Source organism: Mustela lutreola, chromosome 7 (genome assembly GCF_030435805.1).
Source record: "Mustela lutreola isolate mMusLut2 chromosome 7, mMusLut2.pri, whole genome shotgun sequence".
Classification (NCBI taxonomy): Eukaryota; Metazoa; Chordata; class Mammalia; order Carnivora; family Mustelidae; genus Mustela; species Mustela lutreola.
Genome location: NC_081296.1, coordinates 15,842,285 through 15,866,689, shown reverse-complemented (window position 1 = coordinate 15,866,689; position 24,405 = coordinate 15,842,285). Strand labels below are relative to the sequence as shown.

At 41.3% G+C, this 24,405-nt stretch overlaps 1 protein-coding gene across 2 annotated transcripts in view; it reads left to right on the top strand.

The window, feature by feature from the left end:
* Positions 1–16,535, top strand: part of LOC131835651 (conserved oligomeric Golgi complex subunit 2-like) — a 29,118-nt gene extending 12,583 nt beyond the window's left edge. Inside the window, exons 2-7 of one of the 2 annotated variants that reach the window (XR_009355294.1) lie at positions 7,723–7,884; positions 9,052–9,114; positions 11,321–11,401; positions 13,009–13,112; positions 15,375–15,482; positions 16,311–16,535. Coding sequence is in view for 1 of the 2 variants with exons in the window: in XM_059180077.1 (XP_059036060.1) it covers positions 7,723–7,884; positions 9,052–9,114; positions 11,321–11,401; positions 13,009–13,041 (339 nt within the window). In the remaining variant the exon portion in view is untranslated. Of the gene's footprint in view, positions 1–7,722; positions 7,885–9,051; positions 9,115–11,320; positions 11,402–13,008; positions 13,338–15,374; positions 15,483–16,310 lie in introns of those variants that run through there. The other variant, XM_059180077.1, reaches the window with a different exon arrangement.
* Positions 16,536–24,405: the final 7,870 nt, after the last annotated feature.

The window sequence follows — 24,405 nt, the reverse complement described above, 5'->3', positions numbered from 1 at the left end:
GTACTATATTTTCCCTTTAAGCAGCATTCCACACATTTTGCTACATTGTATTTTGTTGAGACTGGTCTCCTGTCATTTAGAAGTGTGTCATTTAATCTCCATGTATTTTGGACTTCTTCAGCTATCTTCTGTTACTGATTTTTAATTCCATTGCGGTCTGAGAACATACTTGGTATAATTTTTATTTTAAAAAATTTGTTGTGTTTTGTGGCCCAGAATTATTCTGTCTTGATGAGTGTTCCATATGAGCTTAAGAAGAATGTGTGTTGCACTATTACTGGGCAAAATTCTCTGTGTACGTCTGTTGTACAGTAATTGATGGTGGTGTTGAGTGTGCCATGTCTGGACTGAATGTCCACATCTGTCAGATCCTTGTTGCCCTACTGCTGGATCGGCCCATTACTGATGGAGAAGTGTTGAAGTCACCAGCTGTGATAATGGAATTGTTTATTTCTCCCTGCAGTTCTGTTAGGTTATATCTCACCTGTGTTGATCAGGCACACATATGTTAAGGATAATTGTGTCTTCTTGGTCAGTCGATTTATTTATCATTATGTAATGCTGCTCTTTATGCCTGATAATTTTCCTTCTCTGAAATCTGCTTTGTCTGAAATTCATGTAGCTACTCCATTGCTCCTGTGATTAGTGTTACTTTGGATTTTTTTAATGTATCCTAGCATTTAACTTGTTGATATTTAAGTTGTTTCATTTTTCATCAAAATATAATTCACAAAGCATAATAGTTGCCATTTTAAAGTGTACTCTTCTCTGGTTTTTAGTATATTTACTATGTATATGGTACATACGTCACTTCTGTCTAATTCCAGAATGCTTCCATCACCCGAAAAATAAACCTCTTAGTTCCAATTCTCCCCTCCCCTTATTTCCTGGCAATCATGAATCTACTTTCTGTGTTTATGGATTTGCCTTTTCTGGAACATCTCATATCAGTGGAATTGTATAACACGTGACCTTTTGTGTCTGGCTTCCTTTAACCTGAGAGTAGAATGTTTTCAGACTTCACTCGTGTTGTAGCATGTAACAGTTTAATCCTTTTTATGGTTGTGTAAGAGGCTCTTCCACATTTTATGTATCCATTCATCAGTTGATGGACGTTGGGTATATACTCTTTTGGCTGTTATGAGCAGCGCTGCTGTGCACATTCATGTACAGGTTGTGGCAGGAACATCTGTTGTCAGTTCTGTTGGTGTCATACCCCTAGACGTAGAACTGCTGGTTAATTGTACGTGTGTAACTTCTTGAGGAGCTACCGAGCTGTTTGCTGCCTTAGCCACACTATTTTACATTCTCACCGACAATACAGGAGGGTTCCAGCTTCTCCGAATTCTTGCCAGCACTTTTCTTCTTCTTTTTTTTTTTCTTTTTCTTTTTCTTATTTTACCATAGTTGTCCTAGTGGGTGTGACGTGGCATCTGAATGTGCTTTTGATTCGCATTTCCCCAATGACTAAGGATGTCGAACATCCCGACATGTGCTCTTGACCGTCTGTGTATCATCTTTGGAGAAATGTCTATTCAAAAGTCTTTGGCTTGTTTTTAAATTAGGTTATTTGTCTTTTTGTTGTTGAGTTCTAAGAGTATATTTGCATATTCTGGTTATTCGGTCCTTGTCAGACAAATGATTTGCAGATACTCTCTCCCATTCTGTGGGTTGTCTTTTCACGTTCTCCATAGTGTCCTTTGACACATGAAAGTTGTTATTTTGATCAAGTTAAGCTTATCTAATATTTCTTATTGCTTTGTGTATCATGTCTAAGAAAGCTTTGCCCGAGAGGGGGTGGAAAAGAATTTACCATGCTAATGGACATCAGAAGAAAGCAGGAATGGCAATCCTTATATCAGATCAATTAGATTTTAAGCCAAAGACTATAATAAGAGATGAGGAAGGACACTATATCATACTCAAAGGGTCTGTCCAACAAGAAGATTTAACAATTTTAAATATCTATGCCCCCAATGTGGGAGCAGCCAACTATATAAACCAATTAATAACAAAATCAAAGAAACACATCAACAATAATACAATAATAGTAGGGGACTTTAACACTCCCCTCACTGAAATGGACAGGTCATCCAAGCAAAAGATCAGCAAGGAAATAAAGGCCTTAAATGACACACTGGACCAGATGGACATCACAGATATATTCAGAATATTTCATCCCAAAGCAACAGAATACACATTCTTCTCTAGTGCACATGGAACATTCTCCAGAATAGATCACATCCTCGGTCCTAAATCAGGACTCAACAGGTATCAAAAGATTGGGATCATTCCCTGCATATTTTCAGACCACAATGCTCTAAAGCTAGAACTCAACCACAAAAGGAAGTTTGGAAAGAACCCAAATACATGGAGACTAAACAGTATCCTTCTAAAGAATGAATGGGTCAACCGGGAAATTAAAGAAGAATTGAAAAAAATCATGGAAACAAATGATAATGAAAATACAATGGTTCAAAATCTGTGGGACACAACAAAGGCAGTCCTGAGAGGAAAATATATAGCGGTACAAGCCTTTCTCAAGAAACAAGAAAGGTCTCAGGTACACAACCTAACCCTACACCTAAAGGAGCTGGAGAAAGAACAAGAAAGAAACCCTAAGCCCAGCAGGAGAAGAGAAATCATAAAGATCAGAGCAGAAATCAATGAAATAGAAACCAAAAAAACAATAGAACAAATCAACGAAACTAGGAGCTGGTTCTTTGAAAGAATTAATAAAATTGATAAACCCCTGGCCCGACTTATCAAAAAGAAAAGAGAAAGGACCCAAATAAATAAAATCATGAATGAAAGAGGAGAGATCACAACTAACACCAAAGAAATACAAACTATTATAAGAACATACTATGAGCAACTCTACGGCAATAAATTTGACAATCTGGAAGAAATGGATGCATTCCTAGAAACATATAAACTACCACAACTGAACCATGAAGAAATAGAAAGCCTGAACAGACCCATAACCAGTAAGGAGATTGAAACAGTCATTAAAAATCTCCAAACAAACAAAAGCCCAGGGCCAGACGGCTTCCCGGGGGAATTCTACCAAACATTTAAAGAAGAACTAATTCCTATTCTCCTAAAACTGTTCCAAAAAATAGAAATGGAAGGAAAACTTCCAAACTCATTTTATGAGGCCAGCATCACCTTGATCCCAAAACCAGACAAGGATCCCACCAAAAAAGAGAGCTATAGACCAATATCCTTGATGAACACAGATGCGAAAATACTCAACAAAATACTAGCCAATAGGATTCAACAGTACATTAAAAAGATTATTCACCACGACCAAGTGGGATTTATTCCAGGGCTGCAAGGTTGGTTCAACATCCGCAAATCAGTCAATGTGATACAACACATCAATAAAAGTAAGAACAAGAACCATATGATACTCTCAATAGATGCTGAAAAAGCATTTGACAAAGTACAACATCCCTTCCTGATCAAAGTCCTACAGATTTTCACCTGTTTTCTCTGAGTGTTACAGTTTTTACTCTTACATTTAAATCTTTGATCCATTTTGAGTTATATTTTTGTGTATGTGTGACGTTGCTGTTCCAAGTTCATTCTTTTGCATGTAGATATTCACTTGTCCCGGTAGTAGGCACTCAAAAAGACTGTTTTTCCCCCCATTAAATGGTCTTGGCATCCTTGTGAAAAATCAGTTGACCGTAGATGTATGGGTTGTAAATACTTTCTTTTTGAATACTTGGGAAATCTACACTATAAAGTAAAACCATTCCTAAAGTAGTAAAACCATTCTTGGTTAAGTGAAATGGGTCTCTATTATGGCACTGTGAGTTTGGGTATGCTTTTCACAGCAAACGCTGCCTAACCCAGTATTCACAGATGTTCCAAGTTATTTAGTCATGTGTTATGCAACTTTTGTTTATCTGAGAACAAATGCATAAATGTTAAGTTGAGTACTAATATTACCTAATAGCATTTGTTCACTGAGGCTAAGTTATATGATTCATTTATTTATTTAAGATTTTATTTGAGAGTGAGAGAGTGCGGGAGCAGGAGGAAGGGACAGAGGGAGAAGCAGGCTCCTTGCTCAGCAGAGCGCCTGATGTGGATCTCAAACCCAAGAGACTGGGATCATGACCTGAGCCAAAGGCAGATGCTTAACCAACTGAGCCACATAGGCACCCCAGTTATACAATTTAGAATGCCATCATGAAGTTAAAGAAGTTCAACAATGTGTAACTGAGGCAGGGAAAGTGATTGACCTAAAGGTATACAGTTGGTGAGTAGGATGGCCAGGATTATGAACCGAGACCCCCTCCCGTGATGTACTACATAACTATGATGTAAGATCTGAGATGGTCTCAGGAGAGAAAGGTCCAGGCTAATTTGGTCACCAGTGTAAGAAGCAGGTGGCTTTCTGTAGATGACTGTGAAATTACGGTTTGGTATGAAGTCCTTGTGTCCGACACTAGCAGGGTCAGTCTTTGGTTGATTAACTAAGAAAGTCAGTTTAAACAAGTACTCTTAGGGAATGGTACATACAGTTTTTAGCATTTTATTTGGAAAAAATATATGTACATTTATTCTCCATTGAAACAGTGCCAGGTCTTTTCTCTGGAAACTGGCCTGCAGATTAGATTTCTGAGTTATCACAGCACTTGGGTCGCTCAATAGGTTAGGCATCTACCTTCGGTTCAGGTCATGACCTCGGGGTCCTGGGATGGAGTCCCACATTGGGCTCCCTGTTCAGAAGGGAATCTCCTTCTCCCATTGCCCCTTTCCCTGCTCATACTGTCTGTCTGTGTCTCAAATAAATAAAAAGAATCTTTTTAAAAAAAGCTTTCTATGTTGTCTTTTTTTGCATTCAGTTTCAGTTTCTTTAACTGAATTGAGTGAGAATCCTGTGATCACTCCCTCCCTGCCTGGTACGTGGTCATCTCACCCATACCTAACTTAGCAAAAATTTTTTTATTGATTTCTTTGTATCAAATCTTTCCAAAGTAGCTGTGTTAGTTTTCAAAAGAACAGTGATTTTTTTTTGCAGTCATATTTTGTTGGTTTACATAGTGTTTAATGAAGCTATATAATTACGAAGTAAGTGTAGGTGTCCTTAACTAGTTTGGGAATCATCACATTTGATTCTTGCTGACTAAACAGGTCATGGAGTAGCAGAGTCACAGGGAAAGTAGATAGTAATTTATTGCCTCTAAGCATATAAGCCTACCGGGGTATCACAGTATTATAAAGGGGAAACACAGGATAGCTAATCCTGTGAGACCAATACTTGGAAATAGGTTATGAAAGATTTGGAACATCTGTTCAATGGGACACTCAGCATGCACATAAAATATTAATAGAAATGTATGTGTTTTACGTAAAGACATTCAAGTTATATTTTTAGATGGGAAATTTTTTTTAATAGAATGGGTTTTTATTTTTTATTTTTTTATTATTTTATTAAGATTTTATTTATTTATTTGACAGAGAGAGAGAGAGAGGTCACAAGGAGGCAGAGAGACAGGCAGAGAGAGGGGGGAAAGTAGGCTCCTGGCTGAGCAGAGAGCCTGATGTGAGGCTTAACCTCAGGACCCTGAGATATGACCTGAGCCGAAGGCAGAGTCTTAACCCACTGAGCCACCCAGGTGCCCCTAGATGGGAAATAGATTAGAAGAGCATGAATATTTGTGTGTGTGTGTGTGTGTGTGTGTGTACACATATGTGTGTGTACACACATACATAGAGAAGGTCTGGGGTTTCCATTCAAGATGGTGGCATAGGAGGATCTTGAACTCATCTCTTCTATGAAATAACACACTGAATCTATAGCTCCATATGGAAAAATTTCCTGTGGAAAAAACCCTACAACTAGCTGAGTGACTCCTACACATTAGGTGAGTAAGGAAAAAAACCTATTTTGAAGTACTCACCAGCACTCACCATAGTACATACCTTCCCCAATGTCCACAACCCCACCACCCTCTCCCTACACCCCTCCCCCCAGCAACCCTCAGTTTGTTTTGTGAGATTAAGAGTCTCTTATGGTTTGTCTCCCTCCCTCCCAATCCAATCTTTTTTTTTAAAGATTTTATTTATTTATTGGACAGACAGAGATCACAAGTAGGCAGAGAGGCAGGCAGAGAGACAGGCAGGCTCCCTGCTGAGCAGAGAGGCCGATGTGGGGCTCGATCTTAGGACCCTGGGATCATGACCTGAGCCGAAGGCAGAGGCTTTAACCCACTGAGCCACCCAGGTGCCCCCCTCCGAATCCAATCTTGTTTCATTATTTTTCCTTTCCTACCCCCACACCCCCCACTTTGCCTCTCAAATTTCTCGTATCAGGGAGATTGTATGATAATTGTAATTCTCTGATTATTTCACTCAGCATACTCTCTAGTTCCATCCACATCATTGCACATGGCAAGATTTCATTTGTTTTGATGGCTGCATAGTATATTATGTATAGATATATATAGATATATATTTTAAGATTTTATTTATTTATTTGACAGAAATCACAAGTAGGAAGAGAGGCAGGCAGAGAGAGAGGAGGAAACAGGCTCCCTGCTGAGGAGAGAGCCTGATGTGGGGCTCAATCCCAGGACCCTGGAATCTTGACCTGAGCCGAAGGCAGAGGCCTTAACTCACTGAGCCACCCAGGTGCCCTATATTATTATATATTTAAAGTTGCTAAAGCTTAAGAGTTCTTAGCACAAGAAAAAAATGTGTGTGTTTGGTGATGGATGTTAACTAGTTTTAGGGCGATCATTTCACAACAGATAAAAATATGGAATTTTTATGTTGTACGCCTGAAACTAACATGTGTCCATTATATGTCAGTTTCTTTAAAAAGTAATTGATATTTTATTTTTTAAAAAATTATTTATTTATTTGACAGACAGAGATCTCAAGTAGGCAGAGAGGCAGGCAGAGAGAGAGACAGGGAAGCAGGCTCCCTGCTGAGCAGAAAGCCCAATGCGGGGCTTGAACCCATAACCCTGGGATCATGACCTGAGCTAAAGACAGAGGCCTTAACCCACTGAACCAGCCAGGCACCCCAAAAGTAATTTATATTTTAAAGAGAAAGACTAGGGCACCTGGGTGGCTCAGTCAGTTAAGCGTCTGCCTTCGGTTGAGGTCTTGATTTCAGGGCCTTGGAATGAACCCTGGGATCAGGCTCCCAGCTCAGCAGAGAGCTGGCTTCTCCCTCCGCCCCTCCTCCCACTTGTTCTCTCCGTCTCTCTCTCTCAAATAAATAAAATCTTAAAAAAAAAAAAAGTAAAGAGAAAGACCAAAACAAAGTCTGGAAGGATGTGAATCGCCGTGTTAAATAGTGAAGAAAAATAAACATTAACATTGCTTAACTGCAGAGCATTAGAGAGTGGGTGATTTTTTTTTCTCTCTTATATAAGTATTTCTTGGTTGGTTGAAAGTTTGACAGTGAACATTTGTTACTTTTAAAATTAAGAAGAAAAAGCTGTTTCTATTTTGAGAAGAGCCTCTTTGAAATGTATAATTAAAAGAAATAAAATGCCTGTAGAGTTAGGCAACAGGAGAGAATGGTCTTGGTGTAGGGCCCCCTTTCCCATAATCTTAGGAAGTGAGCATACCCCCTGATGTCCCTGTGTGTGTTCCCCTGCAGTAATACGGCCTCTTATTCTTTCTCTGATCTTATTTTTCTATGTAAAATGTGGTATCAGTGCAATCATTTTTTCTTTCTGGTTTGATTTTCAGGAAGATTTCGACATCGATCACTTTGTGTCTGACTGTAGGAAGTGTGTCCAGCTGGAGGAACTAAGAGGAGATCTGGAACTCTACTATAAACTTCTTAAAATAGCCATGGTCAAGCTCATCAACAAGGATTATGCAGATTTTGTCAACCTTTCCACAAACTTGGTAAACCTGAAATTCACAAGTTCTAAACACACACACACACACACACACACACACACACACACACACACACACTTTCTCTCTCCTTCATATTTATTAAAAGGGCAGAGTTTTTAGAAATCTTTCAGTTGATTACCCCACCAACCCCACCAGAAACTTGAAGAAATTACCAATTTCATTAATAAAAGAACTAAACTTTTTGGAATACATCTTTTGTTTGTTTTAGTTTTTATTCATTTAAGGGTGCTCTAGTTTGATTATGTTTCAAATTCATTAGTCAACAGTGAAAAGTAAAGGATAATAATACCCAAGGGGTGGTTTTATTAGTTGCGAAGTGATTACCCTGAAGTGTTCCTTGATTTAGACTAATTTGTAGGAGCAAATGTCCACCACTCTTACAATGTTTAATTTACTCCCAGGTATATCTTTTAGCCAGAGCTAGGTTGAGGGAACATTGGCCAATATTGATATTTAAAAAGTTTGGTTTTATAAAAATATAAGAATGATTTGCAGTGAGCTTATCAATTGTTTGTAAAAGCCGTTTAGAAATGTTGAATTTTGTTACTTGGCAGAAAAGTCTCCTTGTTGATGCTTCATTTTGTTTTAAATCTGTTTGTCTAGAGAAGCACAGAAAGTTGCAGCTCCGTGGGAATTTGAAGAAGCATTAAAATTAATGATGCACTTTTGCTTTTGGGAAATATACCACTAAGATAAATATCCCAATAGGATTAAAAACCTAGAAAATTTTACTTCTGTTTAATTTCTATTTTTCTCAAGGCTTATAATAATGTTTAAGAGAGACGTAGCCCATCAGACTTTCACATCAGCTGGCTGAGTATCATCAATTACAGACAGAGAACTGTTCACCTTCTGTGAAAATTTTTCACATTCATTTAAAATGTCATCTAAAGGCAAATTGTTCTTAAGGAAACTTTCGTTTCTCATGACTTCCCTTATTTTTATAGTTTCATGTATTTCAACAGATTTTTTTCATATTCTATGAACAACATTAATGGCCAAATAACACTTCTGTTGTTTAGCTAGTTATGTAGCAAAATACGGTTGTGCCAAAAAAATAACTTAAATCTGGTACTGCTTTGATCGTTAAATAGATACATCACTATTACTCCTTATCGTGATGTGTTTGTGCCAACCTGGTTTTGCCTTTAGGTTGGCATGGACAAAGCCCTCAATCAACTTTCTGTGCCTTTGGGACAGTTACGAGAAGTTCTGGTAAGTCCCCAATTAATGAAAACAGTCTGCTGTGACGCCCGTTGTCCTCGTCGGCTTTTCTCTAAGAATTCTTTTCATCTGTTAGTTGGGTGGTACTGGTGGTTATATTTTAGCGGTTCATGATTATAATATTCACCTTCAGAAGAGTTGTAAATGATTTTGTTTTTGCATATGCTAAAAACCTCAAAAAACATGTTTGATTTGAAGAAGACATATTCTCAGAGTAGACAACCTTAAGATGTCAGGGGAGAGGAAGCATATTTCCAAATTCAACTTATTAATGCCACTTTGGTCATATGTAAGTGGTTTCTAATTTACGAATGACTTGTATTTTAACAGTTTGTAATCTTGTAAATACCCCCCCCCCCACGTAATCTACGTGTGATTAGGTTCCTGGGCTGATCTACAAAAACTGTGTAATCCCTAATGGAACTGAAGGATAATATAAATAAAATGTAATACTTAATAAATGTTACATTTGCATGTTCTCTCAGAAAAATCTCTGTTGTGGGAATGGGACTCCCCACCTCTAAGCCATTGGGAATAGGAACTCCACCTGGGTGAACAGTGGAGGGGGAATTGTGGCATCACTTCTAACAGAAAACTGTGCTGCCCTGTCTCCCCCCACCCCGTCTGTGTCTGGTGCCCTGACTTCTGGCCTCTGTCCGTTCTGATGCCCTGTCGTAAACTTGTCATAAACGGCACCATCCTTCCTTGTGTGTCTCCTCTAGCTTGAATGGCCTCGTGCATCCCTCCCCTTAGACAGTGCCTGCATCCTAGAGAGAATATAAGGAGAACATAATTTAAGGGAAGACACAGTACATGGTTAGAACCAAGAAAAATGCAGAGTAACGGAAATATCAGTGCTGAGAAGCCTAGGGGAGGGGCAGGCAGGAAAGAGTTCGTGAAATAGGTAAAAATCTTGAGTTGTGCCTTGAGATAGCCAATACTTTCCATGGTTTATATCTCATTTGAATTTTACAAAATCTTGTTAAAGGTACTTTTCCTTGGAATGGAAGGGATTTTCGTGGTCCACTGTTGGATTCCACACCAGCCACTGTTGGGCTCTCCCACTGCCTCCTTGGTGTGCCTCTTCCTCCGGGGGCCTTATAGTGGTGTTGTTTCCCAAGCCTAACCTTCCTTTGGCCTCCCACTCTTCTCTCGAACCCCCTCCCTGGAGGCAGATTTGCTCTACTCACACAGGCTCCCGTCCCGCCTCACCCCCTGCCATCACGGAATCCCCTCCCTTTTCCATGGCCTGTCTTTATGGCCACTTTGGTCCTGCTCAGCCACAGGCCTGACCTGCCTTTCTGGTCCCAACTCTGAAGCTGTTCTGTGAGATTCTCAGACCACTGAGGGATCCGACTATATCTGTCTTCATTGTATTCCTGTGGGCTGCCACAATACTGATGTCCAGGAGGGGTTTCATAATTTTGATGGAGTGAATTAATTCACCTTCCTGTGGAATTTTTGTGATATGCCTACTTCATTCTAGTTGTTTCTGTTAACCTTTGTTTTGGCCCTAATTCCTAATTATCTCTTTATTCATTAGCTTCTGGGCATGTTTCTCCACCTCTGCGCTCTGCCTTTTTCTGGTCTTCTGTTCTTCATTCTTGATTCCTGGTATTTCCATACCCACATTTCATCATCATGCATCAGTGCTTTGACATTCTCTCGTTCTCCAAAATAGGCAGAATCTAAAGACCTCATCTCAGTGAAGTTGGCCCTCCATTCCTATTTCTGCTTCTCTCCAGAAGGAAGCCTGAAGTGCACATGGCTGTGTGCCTGTCTGACCCTGCCCCTGAGTGTGTCTGCACTAACATCTTCTCCCCACCCCCTACCTACCTCGGCAGCTGTGTACACATGACTTTCAGAGTCCGATTCGAGCCCCATCGCATTTCCAGACTCTCCTGTACTTTGCTTCATATTATCTGTTCTCCATTCTAAGCCCCCTCATCCCCCTAACTTTCACTGTATATGTGTCATTCTTCTTCTGGCCATGCGACCCTGCCTTCGTGTCATTATGCCCCCAGATCATGAGTCCCCTCAACAGTAACTGTGTCTGGTATATCATTTTTTTTTTGGACAATATCTGCATAGTACTGGTGCACAGGTATTAAGTTCTGTGGAATTGAATGAGATGTAGGAACTTGATAATGTGACAAAACAATGTCTGTAATATGTTTTTTTTATTATTCTTTTAAAGAGTCTCAGGTCATCTGTCAGTGAAGGAATTTGGGCAGTAGATGAACGAATGTGTAAACAACAGGACATAAGGAAGAAAAAGGTACCCTCCAGTAGATTTCTTATGCTGCCTACCAGTTGAAGCCCTCTCCTCTTGTCTCTGTGAGCTTGTCAGCACTATTCAGGTTTTTTTCAAAGCTCTCACGCATGTGCATTTTATGCATTATGTCACGTTATCTACCTGAAATAATAAGACAGAATTTTAGAGGTACCCACACGATCTCAAGATCACCCACTTTTTCCAGAACAAGAAACAGTGATAACTGTTGTCGGTGCAGCACTTGACAGTTAACGACTGTATAAATTGTCAGTGGCCCTGTAAAGAAAATAGGCCTATATTAGAGACTAGGGGAGAAGTGGGCTTTCCAAAGCAAACTCAGGATTCTGCCATAGGTTTGTTGTTATTTTCTGATCCTGTGTTCTTTATGTTCTGGTGTTCACTTTAATTTTTTTGATTCCCAGTAGTTAGCATGTGGTGTTGGCTTAGTTTCAGGTGTGTGAGACAGGCAACGGCTCTGTACATCTGAGGGCTCACCCCGGGTGTGTGCCCCTTAGTGCTATCTCCAGTTTCAAGTGTCCCTGATGTCTTTCATGATCATAACGATGTAGGGGCACAACGGGCATTGGGAGTCTGGGCTTCTGACTCTCGCCTGCTGCTCTGTACAATGTTTTCTATGTGTATTATTAGCATATTTGTTAAAGTCTCAGTGGGGAGAGAGCCTGTTTGAGGGACCTTCTGTTGAATTCGCCTCTGGATCTCCTCACAGCTTTTATCCAAAGAATGCTTGTCATGCGCTTCCAGACAAAACAGTAAGCTTTATGAGAGCAGGGTGTATTTCTTGCTTTATTTTCTCGTGTTCCCCTCCTCCCCCACACCCCGTCGGAATGAATGTAGAGCTCCCAGGGGTGTTCAGTAACTATTTATTGAATGGATGACTTTGTATTTTTTTGTTCTTTAAGGATGAGAGTTTTCATAATGTTCCTCAACCTCTTTGATAATATTTGTAGTGTAAAAGGTCTTTAATGATTTGGTGCTTGGCCATATAAGTATATGCACATGTAAACTGAGAGGGTCAGTATGATCAGAAGCCAAGGTTAAAACATGAATAAAGGGCCATAAGAAAACAAATGGAGGGGCGCCTGGTGGCTCAGTTGGTTAAACGTCCGACTCTTGATTTTGGCTCAGGTCATGATCTCAGGGTCATGAGATTGAGCCCCGCATTGAGCTCTGTGCTTAGCAGGATGTCTGCTCGAGATTCTCTCTCTCCCTCTGCCCCTCCCCTGCACACGCACATGCAGTCTCTCTCTCTCTCAAATAAACAAATCTTTTTAAAAAAATAGGAAAGAAATGTCCATAGAAAGATTCAGGATGGGGAAAAGAAGAAATAGGAGTATAGAATATGAGAAAGCAAAGTCTAGGTTTTTTTTTCTTTATAAACTTGCAATAGAATATGGAAGTATGCTTATTCTAGAACTAAGATTTGAATTCTTGAGAATTCTGTGTTTCATAGAAATATTCAAAATATAGCATGCCCTATATATTTGAAGTTAATTTTGGTCTTATATTTTCCTGCATTTAGCATGGGAAATAAAGATGATTAAGAGTAAAGATGGTGACGTTTTTTGTTTGCTTAATTTTTATTTTTATAGATGTGTGTGTTGAGGCTTATACAAGTTATTTGATCAGTTGAAAAGATTGAAAAAATCTTAAATTCACAAAGTTCTAAAGAAACCTCTGCACTAGAAGCAAGCAGGTAAGCATTTTTTTTTAACTAAGTAGCACATAAATTATTACTTCACATCCAGTCTAATTAGGCGGGGACGGCTTAGTTAGAATTCATTTCTGAACAAGAAGAAAATCCAGGTTTGTGGCTAGAATGTAGCTCCAGGAGAGTGGAGAGCATGAAATGGTGAAATCTATAACACGTTCCTATAAACCCTTTGGTTATAGACCACAGTTCCAACACGTCATTATGCTTGCAGTGAAAAGTATATTTGGAATCACCTTCCCTGAGGAGTAGCAAAGTCCTGTTGATCTTTAAGGCATACCTACCATTCATCTTGGTTTTTCTCCATCTCATTTTCTTTTCCTAGACATGCCCAGAGTATTACCATTGATGTATTTTGCACCAGCATTATATTATTATGAAAGAGTATAGGACACATCCAGTTGACATTTACAAACAGGAAAGAAAAAGCTTATGAAATAGGAAAAAGATGATGGCTCTCTTTGTTATACTGTGATTGTCTTGTTCCCTTCCTGGTGTGAATTTTCAATCAGCCAGGGTAGATGAGTGACTCAGAAAATGAGTAGTTAGGTCCTGTCAGCACCGTGAGATGCACAGTGGTGCAGTGGGAGTAGCCCGGGCTGGTCCTGCACATACCAGCTGGGCTGCCTGCGTCAAGGTCACCTGGTGCCCTGCATGCTCTGTTGTGTGAGGCTAACAGTCCCTCCCCCTGCAGGCGGAGTTAGGTTTCTAAATTTTAGGAATTAAGGTTTTAGATTTGGAAGGAACTTGAGAGACCATATGCTCCACATGTCTCATGATGGAGATTAAGAACGGACACATCCCAAAGGAAGCGATTCTCTGGTCCTAGGTCTCTGCCCCCTTTCACATCAAGGCATTCAACAAAGTTGTCAGCCTCCACTGTGCTTGTGTGTCTAGCCCGTAGCACTCATGCTTCTGCCCCCGTTCGTCCACACTTAGCAGACAGTCTGTATGCGGCCCTTCTGCAGCCCGTGTGTCTCCAGCGGCTCTGCTTCACTGCGGCCCTTGGCAGTGCCTGTAGCCACTCCAGCCATGTCCACGTTCGGCCCCTGGGGAGCTGGCCCTCCAGTGTTTTTCCCATCTTTGCTGTTGCTGCTGTGCTCCTCAGATAGAAACACCTCAGTGAGCTCCGTGTCTACAATCCTGTCCCTTTGCAACACTGTCCTCGATAAACAGACATTGTGTGCTTTCTTGCTCAGAATTACCTTGGAGGACTTTTTTCTCCAGAAGAGCAGCTCTGAGCTCTGGAGTCAGGAAAGCCAGAGCAGCGTCAGCGCACGGTAAATCCATCATGCTCTGCCAGGCCCAGAAATGCCGAGATAAGGATAAATAGGAAATGCACGTGTGATCAGTCAGTAGAGGTTGGGATTAGGCTTCGGTGTTGGTCATGTGGAGCGCTTGCCTTCCCTCCACACCAGTTCTGATGCTCTGGGACGGGGCACATCGTGGCAGGTCTCCAGACATTTTAGGTTTCCTTACAGTGTGTTTCCTCACTACCTGACTGCCCATCCTCAGATGTGGGATGCCTCATAGAGCCCAGCGGGGGCTTTGGGGCCTTTGTTGTGTTTTGTTTTGTTTTTTTTCTTTCACTGTTCAGCTTCCTTTTGAATGGGGTTGATGCTTTCTAATGTGGGGGGCAAGAGGGAAGTGTATCCAGTCCACTTGATGGCAGATGCACTGTGAGTGATTTCTCACCAGCTCCCGGAGCACCGAGCTTGCTCTTTCTGCCGTTGGGTAAATGTAAACTTGGAGTCCGCTTCTCTGAGCGATTTCCCAGGTTGCTGCTAGGTGGTCAGTTTTAGCTGATTGAGGAGACAGCAGTAGTTGGTACTGGGGAGGTACTTGGGAGGGAGAATGAGGCAGGCAGAGAAGAAGAGGGTGATTCGGGTATGAATGGTAGGATAGGGCAAGAGAGAGGAGGGGGTTAGAGAATGGGAGAAGAAGGGAGAAGAAGGGTACGAATGGGAGAGCCCGAGGAACGTGGTGGAAACATGCACTTGTACCCACACTGACCTAAAATAGCTCCATCCCCTTGCCTGGGCCCTTTGGCCCGGGCCAGGCTGTGTCGGTGGCTTCTACGACCTTCCCGCTCCTCACCCCTCGCACCTGGGGCCTGCTGCACAGACAGTTTGTCCTGAAAATTGATGGCGTGCAGGTGCAGGTGCCTGAGAGCTGTAAAGCATGGGGGGCGGTGGGGGTGGCAGGTTTTAACTTTGGGAATTACACTTCTCTAATTGTCTCTACTAGCCCTCTCTGGACTAGAGAGATTTTGGAGAGAATTGCCACAGAATTTAACCAGTTACAGTTTCATACTGTTCAGAGCAAAAGCATGCTCTTTTGGACAAAGTAAGACCAGTAAGTGTTGGTTTCGATTTTCAATTTGCTGTTTGCGAATTTCCTGCACGATTTTGGTTTGACCTAGCATTGCCCCCTGATAATTGCTACTCTACAGGATTTTGAAGCTAGCTTTGAATTTTTTTTTTCAGTGTCTCCTGCTTGGGACCCTGCTTCCATTATGTCACACTAGATAGATTTTGTGTAAAGACACAAGCATAGTCTCCAAACTATGCAAGTAAAATTAATTCTGAATTTCATGTAACTTGACACATCATATGATGTAGTCAGAGTTCATTTATCCAAAGCCCTTGACTGGGTTTAAATGCACGTTTGTCAGATTTACTCTGTAGCTTAAGAGGCAAATAACTTTTTGTCGTTCAGTAATTGTCTAAACTTCACTTTGATGAAGCCAACTTACTTTCAAAGAAATCATAGGTAGGGGATGCCTCAGTGGCTCAGTCAGTTAAGCCACTGCCTCTGGCTTAGGTCATGATCCCAGGGTCCTGGGATCGAGTCCCACCTTGGGCTCCTTGCTTGGCAGGAAGCCTGCTTCTCTTTCTGCCTGTGCCTCCTTGTGTGCTTGTGCTCTCTCTCGACAAATAAATAAATAAATAAAAACCTTTTAAAAAAGAAAGAAAGAAAGAAAGAAAGAAAGCAATCATGGGGAGAAGAGATTCATTGTTATTCTCTAGGAAATGTTGGGATTTTAATCTTACATATATTCTGGTAGAATTAGAGGCTCGCTTTATATATATAACACATATGTATATAAATTATACACATATATTTGAGCTTTTAGATACTGTTGTGCCTGGACCTTCTTTCCTGGTCTCTCTGTTCTTGCAGCGTATAGCCCACATTACAGCCATGCTGCAGCAGTCCCTGGCAGGCCTGCTGCTAAAAGGGCTTCAGACTTCCAATGTGGACATCATATGGCACTGCCTTTGGACTTACGCTACAATTGACAAGACACGGGATGCAGAGGCGTTAGTCGGTCAAGTACTGGTGAAACCGTACATGGATGAGGTTTGTGCCCCCATGCACCTCATTCTGCAGACACAGAGCATCTATTCTGGCTTCGTTTCTTGACTGGGTGCGAGAGAGCTCAGGGCTCTTCCTTGAAGATGCTCGTAGTTCCTGCTCTTCTGGTTGTTAGAAAAGGTTGCTCCCGCTTGGTGCCCCTCAACATGGCAGGAATCAGGCATGCGCTCTGGTCTCTTCCAGTGATGCCATAGCTCAGGGATCGTCCTAATTTAGTAGGGGTGAGGGACTTGCCTAGGAAGAAGGTACGGATCAGAACATTTTCAGGTCAATTTCCATTTCCCTAAGTTATACGTTAATGAAGTTGCCAAAAAGCGTGACCCCACCAAGGCGCCCGTGCCCACTGGAGGAGCTGGAAGACAGGTCTGTGCGCAGGGAAAGTCCGTGAGGGGAGGCATCTTCGCAGAATTGATGTGACCTAAGTCTTGAAGACCATGGGGGAGTTTGCCAGGCTAGGAAGGTGGGAGGGAGGGAATATTCAAAGATAAAGGGCTTTTAAGGGCGATTTAGCGGGGTAGTACCTTAAGTCCGGAACTTGGTTACCCAGTGTTCTTGACCTATGAGGATACAGTTAAATACAGGGAGTCAGTGTATCCTGCCTCTGAGCAGCCGGAGTATGGGCTGCACCGTGTGAGGCTGCCAGCAATCAGCAGCTTCCCATTTAGAGAGCATTGGTTTCATCTAGTTCAGGCTGACAGAAGTCATGAAGCCAGTCTCAGCGTTTGAGGGCTTTCTTCCAGTCACCTGCCAGTGCGAGTGTTCTTTCTGTCCGGTAAGTATAAAGCTACCCACCATGACTTCAGGATGAAAGGCTTCCAGTTTTAAAACGGGACAGTATCCCAGTGATAGAAGTGAAATTGAAGGATTAATTTCAGTAATCTTCTCAGCTTCATTAGGACTACTAAAAGTAAATGATCTGTCAGTTCTTTGTATGTATCCTATTATATAGTTCATAGCTCTCTCTGTGGGGGTAAAAAAGATCATATTATTCTTTGTCACTAAATGAAAATATTTTAGTTATTTAATTTATGCCCTTTTCATTGAACTGAATCTAATATGCTAAATTAGGGAAGTACTTTACGTTTCCGTGTCATTAAATGAACTGTGGCCACGTTTGTAATTTAAGTTTGTATGCTTGTCATTCACCTCCTGCAACTCAGCCTCTCCAAAAAAAAAAAAAAAATACTAAAGCAAAATAAGATGTGTTTTCTTCCATCACTTTCCATCTCAGCCCTTTCCCTGTTCTGGAGATGGTATAGGATAAGGCCAGGGTGAAGATGGTACAGAGCTGTTGTCTGCAGATACAGTATTTTGCTTTTAAGCTCAGAAGGGAAGCAGATGAGTGTGTGTGATGTTTTAGCTTCAGGCCGTCTCTGTCCCTCAGCCTCTGTGTCCCCCAGGGTTGGAGCAGTATTCCCAAATCCCGGGACCTAGATTTTTGTGCTGTTGTTACTTACCTCCTGTTTAGAAAGCATACTGAGTGGGGAGGAGGAAGGACGAAGTGCATTTTTAAGGTTTACTCGATTCTTTTCTCTGTAGTGTATAGTTCATACTTCTCTTTTAGGTGCTTTAAAAACAAACAAAACACAAACAAACAAACAAACAAATAAATAAATAAAAATAAAACGCTCTTCCTTCTGCTCGGTGATTGTAGTGCAGATTGTTGAGTCTCATCCGGATGGCCTGAAGATCATGTATGCTAATAAGCTCCTGGAGTTCGTTCCTCACCACTGCCGCCTTCTTCGAGAGGTCACAGGAGGAGCCATCTCAAGGTGACGTAAACTGCTGTGTATGCACCTGAGCTCAGTTTAGTGACCACCTGTCACCTCCTCATGTGCCACTGATCCCTGGCTGTCCTGTCTGACCCAGGAACGTGTGCTCTTCCCTATTTGTTACCAGTGCTGTGAGGCAGGTGTTGCTTGCCTGGGTTTACAGGGAAGGGAATGAAGAGTGGGGACGAATCTCAACGGTGACATTTGTGTGACTCCAGAGCCTCTGCTTTTCTCTTGTCTATACTTTCTCCTTAACCAGGTTCAAAATCAAAATTGGTTTCCTTCCATTATTGTGATGTCATCATCAGTCTAGAAATACCAATTCATTTTAATTCAACATGTTTTATACTGATGGCAATTAAAGTCATGTTCGGTTTTCCCTCCCTCTCTTATTTCATTTCCATGGCTTTCCAGTTCTGTTTCATGAATATCCCATTACCTTCCACCATCTCCGTCATCCCAGTCCAGACCTTTGTCGCCTTTTTTTGTTCAAGGGTAGCGGGCTCTCCCCACCTGGTCTCCCAGCTCCACCTGTCCCTCTTCATTGCAGCCCTCAGCTGTCCCACCTGCCCAGAGCTCTGCAGCCTTCCTGAGTCGCTCGTGGCTTCTCATCGCCCACAGTCTTCCTGGCGCAACCTGTGACCCTTGGTGCTTGAGTCCTAGTGGTTCTCCGCTGTAGAACTTTCTACTGTGGAACTTTCCCCCATACCACTATGGTTCCTGGCCAGACAGGAGCGCTTGACCTTCCCTAACACACCTGGTACAGAAGATCCCTGACTTCACCTTGGTTCAGTTTATGGTTTTTTGACTTTTTATAATAGTGCAGAAGTGATATGCATTTAGTTTGGATCTTTTCCCAGGCTGGCGATCTACAGTAGGGTCCTCTTTTGTAATGCTGGGCAGGGGCAGCGAGCACAGCCCCCAGGCAAACCACGTGATCATGAGGGTCAGCAACCAACACACTTGAACCGTCCTGTTCTGGCTTTCAGTGCAGTGTTCAGTAAGTTACATGAGATACCAGACACTTTATTGTGAAATAGGCTTTTTGTTAGAGGATTTTGCCCAACTGTGCAATACTGTAAGTGTTCTCAACACATTTAAGGTTGGCGGGGCTAAGCTCTGATGTTCAGTCGCTTAGGTGTTTTCCATGCATTTTCAACTAAAGAGATTTCCAGCTGAACACTGGGTTTATTAGAAGCTGAGGCCATCATAAGCCGAGGAACATCTGTCTGTACTGTGCACCTCTGTGTTTTCCTTCATTGCTTCCTGTCTCCTATCCCTTTGTCTTTCTGTTGATCTGTCACTCCACATGAAGCTCCAGTCAAATACAACTTCTTTTTTTTTTTAGGTTATTTATTTATTTACTTATTAGAGAAATCATAAGCAGAGGGGGAGGCAAAGAGTGAAGCAGGCTCCCCACTGAGCAGGGAGCCCGATGTGGGACTCGATCCCAGGACCCTGAGATCATGACCTGAACCACCCAAGTGCCCTCAGGCTATGGTTATTTCAAGAAAAAGTCCTATTTGTGAATTCTTCATCTAGTGAAGATGAATTAAAATCAGAAAGTCAACTCTGCCACCTTTAAAAACCCCGGAACAGAAAAAAAATTCCACGAGCATGTATAACCCTATCCACAATAAATCACTTTCAATCCAGTCCTGAAAACTAATACAGAGTAGGAAGAAAGCATTACAGAAAAATTTTGTTTTTATTAATCAAGCTGGAAAATAATGGACCTTACACGAATGCCCTTTAGGAAGACAGTTCTTATAGTTTTATGTTGATGGAAACTAACATTACATTCGAAATGCATGTTAAAACCATGACTGTAGACTAACTACCACTTTCAGTCATCAGAAGATGAAAAACAGTCAAGAGTCACCCAAACTGAATCCTGGTTCCTCCTGGAAAATGTGTTCCTAAATATTTTCCCCCTGAACTACTGTGCTCTTTCTGTATCTTACACAGCAGACACTGCGATGCACAAACACATCCAGAAGGCCTTTGAGGGCTGACAGCCTGCTGGAACAAGGAGGAATTCACCCGGGTTTCTGCCTTTCTGCCAGGCCCAGAAAGTTCTGGGTAACCCAGGTGACGTGTCATGAGAATACAAGTGTGCCTCACACCGTACGTATCATCTCCTCAGGGTAGACAACAAAATCCATGTTCGTATATGAAAATCCGAGATGCGTACAGAAATCAAGAGGGATTCTGTCATCTTGAAAGAAAAACTGTTGCGCTGCCACATGCCTCGTATCTCCTCGAGTGACTGCAGGAAGTAGCGATTGCAGTCAGAAATCTCAGAAAGAAAAATTAGAGTAAGGTCAACCCCTGAAGTTTACTCCTGAAAATACTTGGAGAACGACTGTGACCAATAAACCAGGGCTTAGTTCATGAGACTATGTCAATGAGCTTATACCATCTCATGTCCTGGTCAAACCCTCATGTCTGGGAGATGGAGGGACGTCTTCATCTTCCAGAGCTACTATTAGGGAAAAAGGAGGAGACAATACTGACAGGAGTCCCTACTTCAGCAGGAGAGCCAAAAACACCTTGCCCCTCCATAATCCCAAATGAAAATAAACATCTCGGGGCGCCTGGGTGGGTTAAGCTTCTGCCTTTGGCTCGGGTCATCTCAGGCTCTTGGGATCGAGCCCCACGTCGGGCTCTTTGCTCAGGGGGGAGCCCACTTCCCTCCTTCTCTTTCTGCCTGCCTCTCTGCCTACTTGTGATCTCTGTCTGTCAAATAAATAAAATAAATAAAATCTTTAAAAAAGAAAAAAAAGAAAAGAAAAGAAACATCTCATTTTACTAGTGTGCAGCAGTGACTATGCAGGAGAAATTATTATTATATTATTATTAGATGATATATTATTATTATTATTATTATTATTATTATTATACTATATTGTTAACCTTTTGAATTCGGACACCTAAAAGTTTTAATTAAATATGAAGACCTTTTTTTTTTTAAGATTTTATTTATTTGAAAGACAGAGATCACAAGTAGGCAGAGAGGCAGGCAGAGAGAGGGGGAAGCAGGCTCCCCACTGAACAGAGAACCCAATGCGGGGCTTGATCCCAGGACCCTGGGATCATGACCTGGGCTGAAGGCAAGAGGCTTTAGCCCACTGAGCCACCCAGGCGCCCCATGAAGGCTTTTTTTAAAGAACAAAAACTTCAGACTATATATTTATCCTAGAAGTTCCCACTACAACTGGCTTCTATCTTGGCCAACATTTAGCCATTCAGATAAAGTCCGTATTTAGTGCTTCGTGTGTATGCATGTGTAAAATAAGAGGACAGTCATAAATCTTTAAGATTGTGTATAATAACCGTGAAATAAGGATTCTTGATACACAAGGTCTCGTTCTGGGGAAAACAGCTGGAGAAAAGTATGCAGTTTTCAAATGACGGAGGGAAAATACGCATTCGGTTATGAGAAAGGGAAGGAGAACAAGACAAAATATTAATAAAAGGGAAAAAAGCTTTTTCTGCCATCTTTCCGTGCTGCAGTAACAGTGTGAACAAATGTCCCACAGATGCCCTCAAGAACATTAACACTGCTGAAAGGGGAGGCGAAGGCCAGGTTCTTAGGAGGCCCTGCACCAAAGTCACCGTCCCATTTCCTCAATGTGATGAGGAAGCATGAGTACATTGGCAAATTTGAAATTATTGATGACCACAGAGCTGGGAAAACTGCTGTGAACCTCACGGACAAGTTAAACAAATGTGGCATGACCAGCCCTAGACTTGTATAACTGAAAGATCTAGAAAAGTGGCAGAATATTTCCATCCCCTCAGTTTGGTTTCACTGCATGGAAAAATTCTTCTGGCATCATGCACCATGAAGAAGGAAGAATCCAGGCAGGAGGGAAAATCCTGGGATTCTTTTTTCCTAGAAATATAATATACATGGCACGTGAAATGCCTCAATGGGAAAAAAGAAAAAGGAAAATAAATTACAGTCAACTAATGTTTGACAAGGGTGCCAAACAATTCAATGGGGGTAAGAACAGTATTTTACTCCCAAGCAGCCACATGCAAATAATGAAACAGGAGTCCTGCCTCACACCATACAGAGAAAATAACCCAAAATGCATCAAAGACATAAATGTAAACATTAAAATGATAAAGTTCGGGATGCCTGGGTAGCTCAGTTGGTTGGACGGCTGCCTTCTGCTCAGGTCATGATCCCGGAGTTCCTGGATCGAGTCCTGCATCAGGCTCCCAGCTCCACAGGGAGTCTGCTTCTCCCTCTGACCTTCTCCTTGCTCATGCTCTCTCTCATTGTCTCTTTCTCAAATAAATAAATAAAATCTTTTAAAAAATAAAAATAATGGGGCGCCTGGGTGGCTCAGTGGATTAAAGCTGCTGCCTTCGGCTCAGGTCATGATCTCAGTGTCCTGGGATGGAGCCCCGCATCGGGCCCTCGGCTCAGCAGGGGGCCTGCTTCCCCCTCTGTCTCTGCCTGCCTCTCTGCCTACTTGTGATCTCTCTCTCTGTCAAATAAAATAAATAAAATTTTTTAAAAAATAAAATAAAATAAATAAAAATAAAAATAAAATAAAATGATAAAGTTTTCAGAAGAAAACACAAAGGTAAATGTTAGTGGTCTTGAATCTAACAACGGCTCCTCAGCCATAACACCAAAGTACAAGCAACTTAAAAAAAATAATAAACAAATAAATGGGACTCAACCAAAATGTCCCAGTTTTGTGCTTCCAAGGACCCCATTGACAAAGTCAAAAGACAAGCCACTAAATGGGAGAAAATATTTGGAGGTCATATATAAGGAACATGCATTCAGACTGTGTGAAAAATTCTTACAACTCAAATAAAAAGACAACCCAGTTAAGAAATGAGCAAAGAGGGGCGCCTGGATGGCTCAGCGGGTTAAGCTGCTGCCTTCGGCGCAGGTCATGTACTCGGAGTCCTGGAATCGAGCCCCACATTGGGCTATCTGCTCAGCAGGGAGCCTGCTTCTTCCTCTCTCTCTGCCTGCCTCTCGGCCTGCTTGTGATCTCTCTCAATAAATCTCGCTCAAATAAATAAATAAAATCTTTAAAAAAATGCACAAAGAACTTGAATACACATTTCTCCAATACTCAAATGTATACATTAATATATAAATGTATATATAAATATATTTTACATTATCATATATTTATATAAACATATTTATGTAAATATATTTACATTCTTAAATATGTATTAAATATAATAAAATAAGAAATATATAATATATATTTGAAGATACATATAAGGTATATATAAAATATATGGGACAATAAGCACGTGAAAATATGCTCAACATCACTAATCATTCGGGAAATGCAAATCAAAACCATGGTGAGATACCACCTCCCACCCACGTGGATGGCTACTATCAAAAAACCCAAAAGCAGGTGTTGGAAGGATGTGAAGAGCTGGAACCTGTAAATTGCTGGTGGGCTTGGAAAATGGCACAGCCACATTAGAAACAGTTTAGTAGCTCCTCAAAATGCTGAACACAGAGTTGCCATAGGACACACCAATATCACTCCTCTGTATAGAGCCAAGAAAAAAACTATGCCCACACAAAAACTTGTGCATGAAGGTTTAGGGTTTATTCGTAATAGTAAAAGGTGAGAACAACCCAGATGTTCATCAACTGACAAACAGATAAATAAAATGTGATCCATCCAGCCAGTGGAATATTATTCAGCCTTGAAAAGGAATAGAATTTTGAAATGTGCCACGACACAGAGGAGCCTTGAAAACATTCTGCTGATTGAGAGAAGTCAGTCACAGAAGACCATATATTGCATAATTTGACTTATATGGAATTTCCAGAATAGCTAAATCTACAGAGACCGAAAGTAGATAGCAGTTGCCTAAGACTGGTGGTGATGGCTAAAGTTTTCTTTTGAGGATGATGAAAATGTGTAGGTAGTTCAGTATAGTATAGTTAACTATAGTGAAAGCCATTAAATTGTCCACATTAGATGGTGAGTGGTATGGCCTGTGAATTATATCTCAATTAAGCTGTCATCGAAAAATGCAAAGAACTTCTATATTTATCAAGTAGAAAAAGAATGAACTTGATTAAAAACATCAAAAATGGGGAAAATAAAAACAAACAAAAT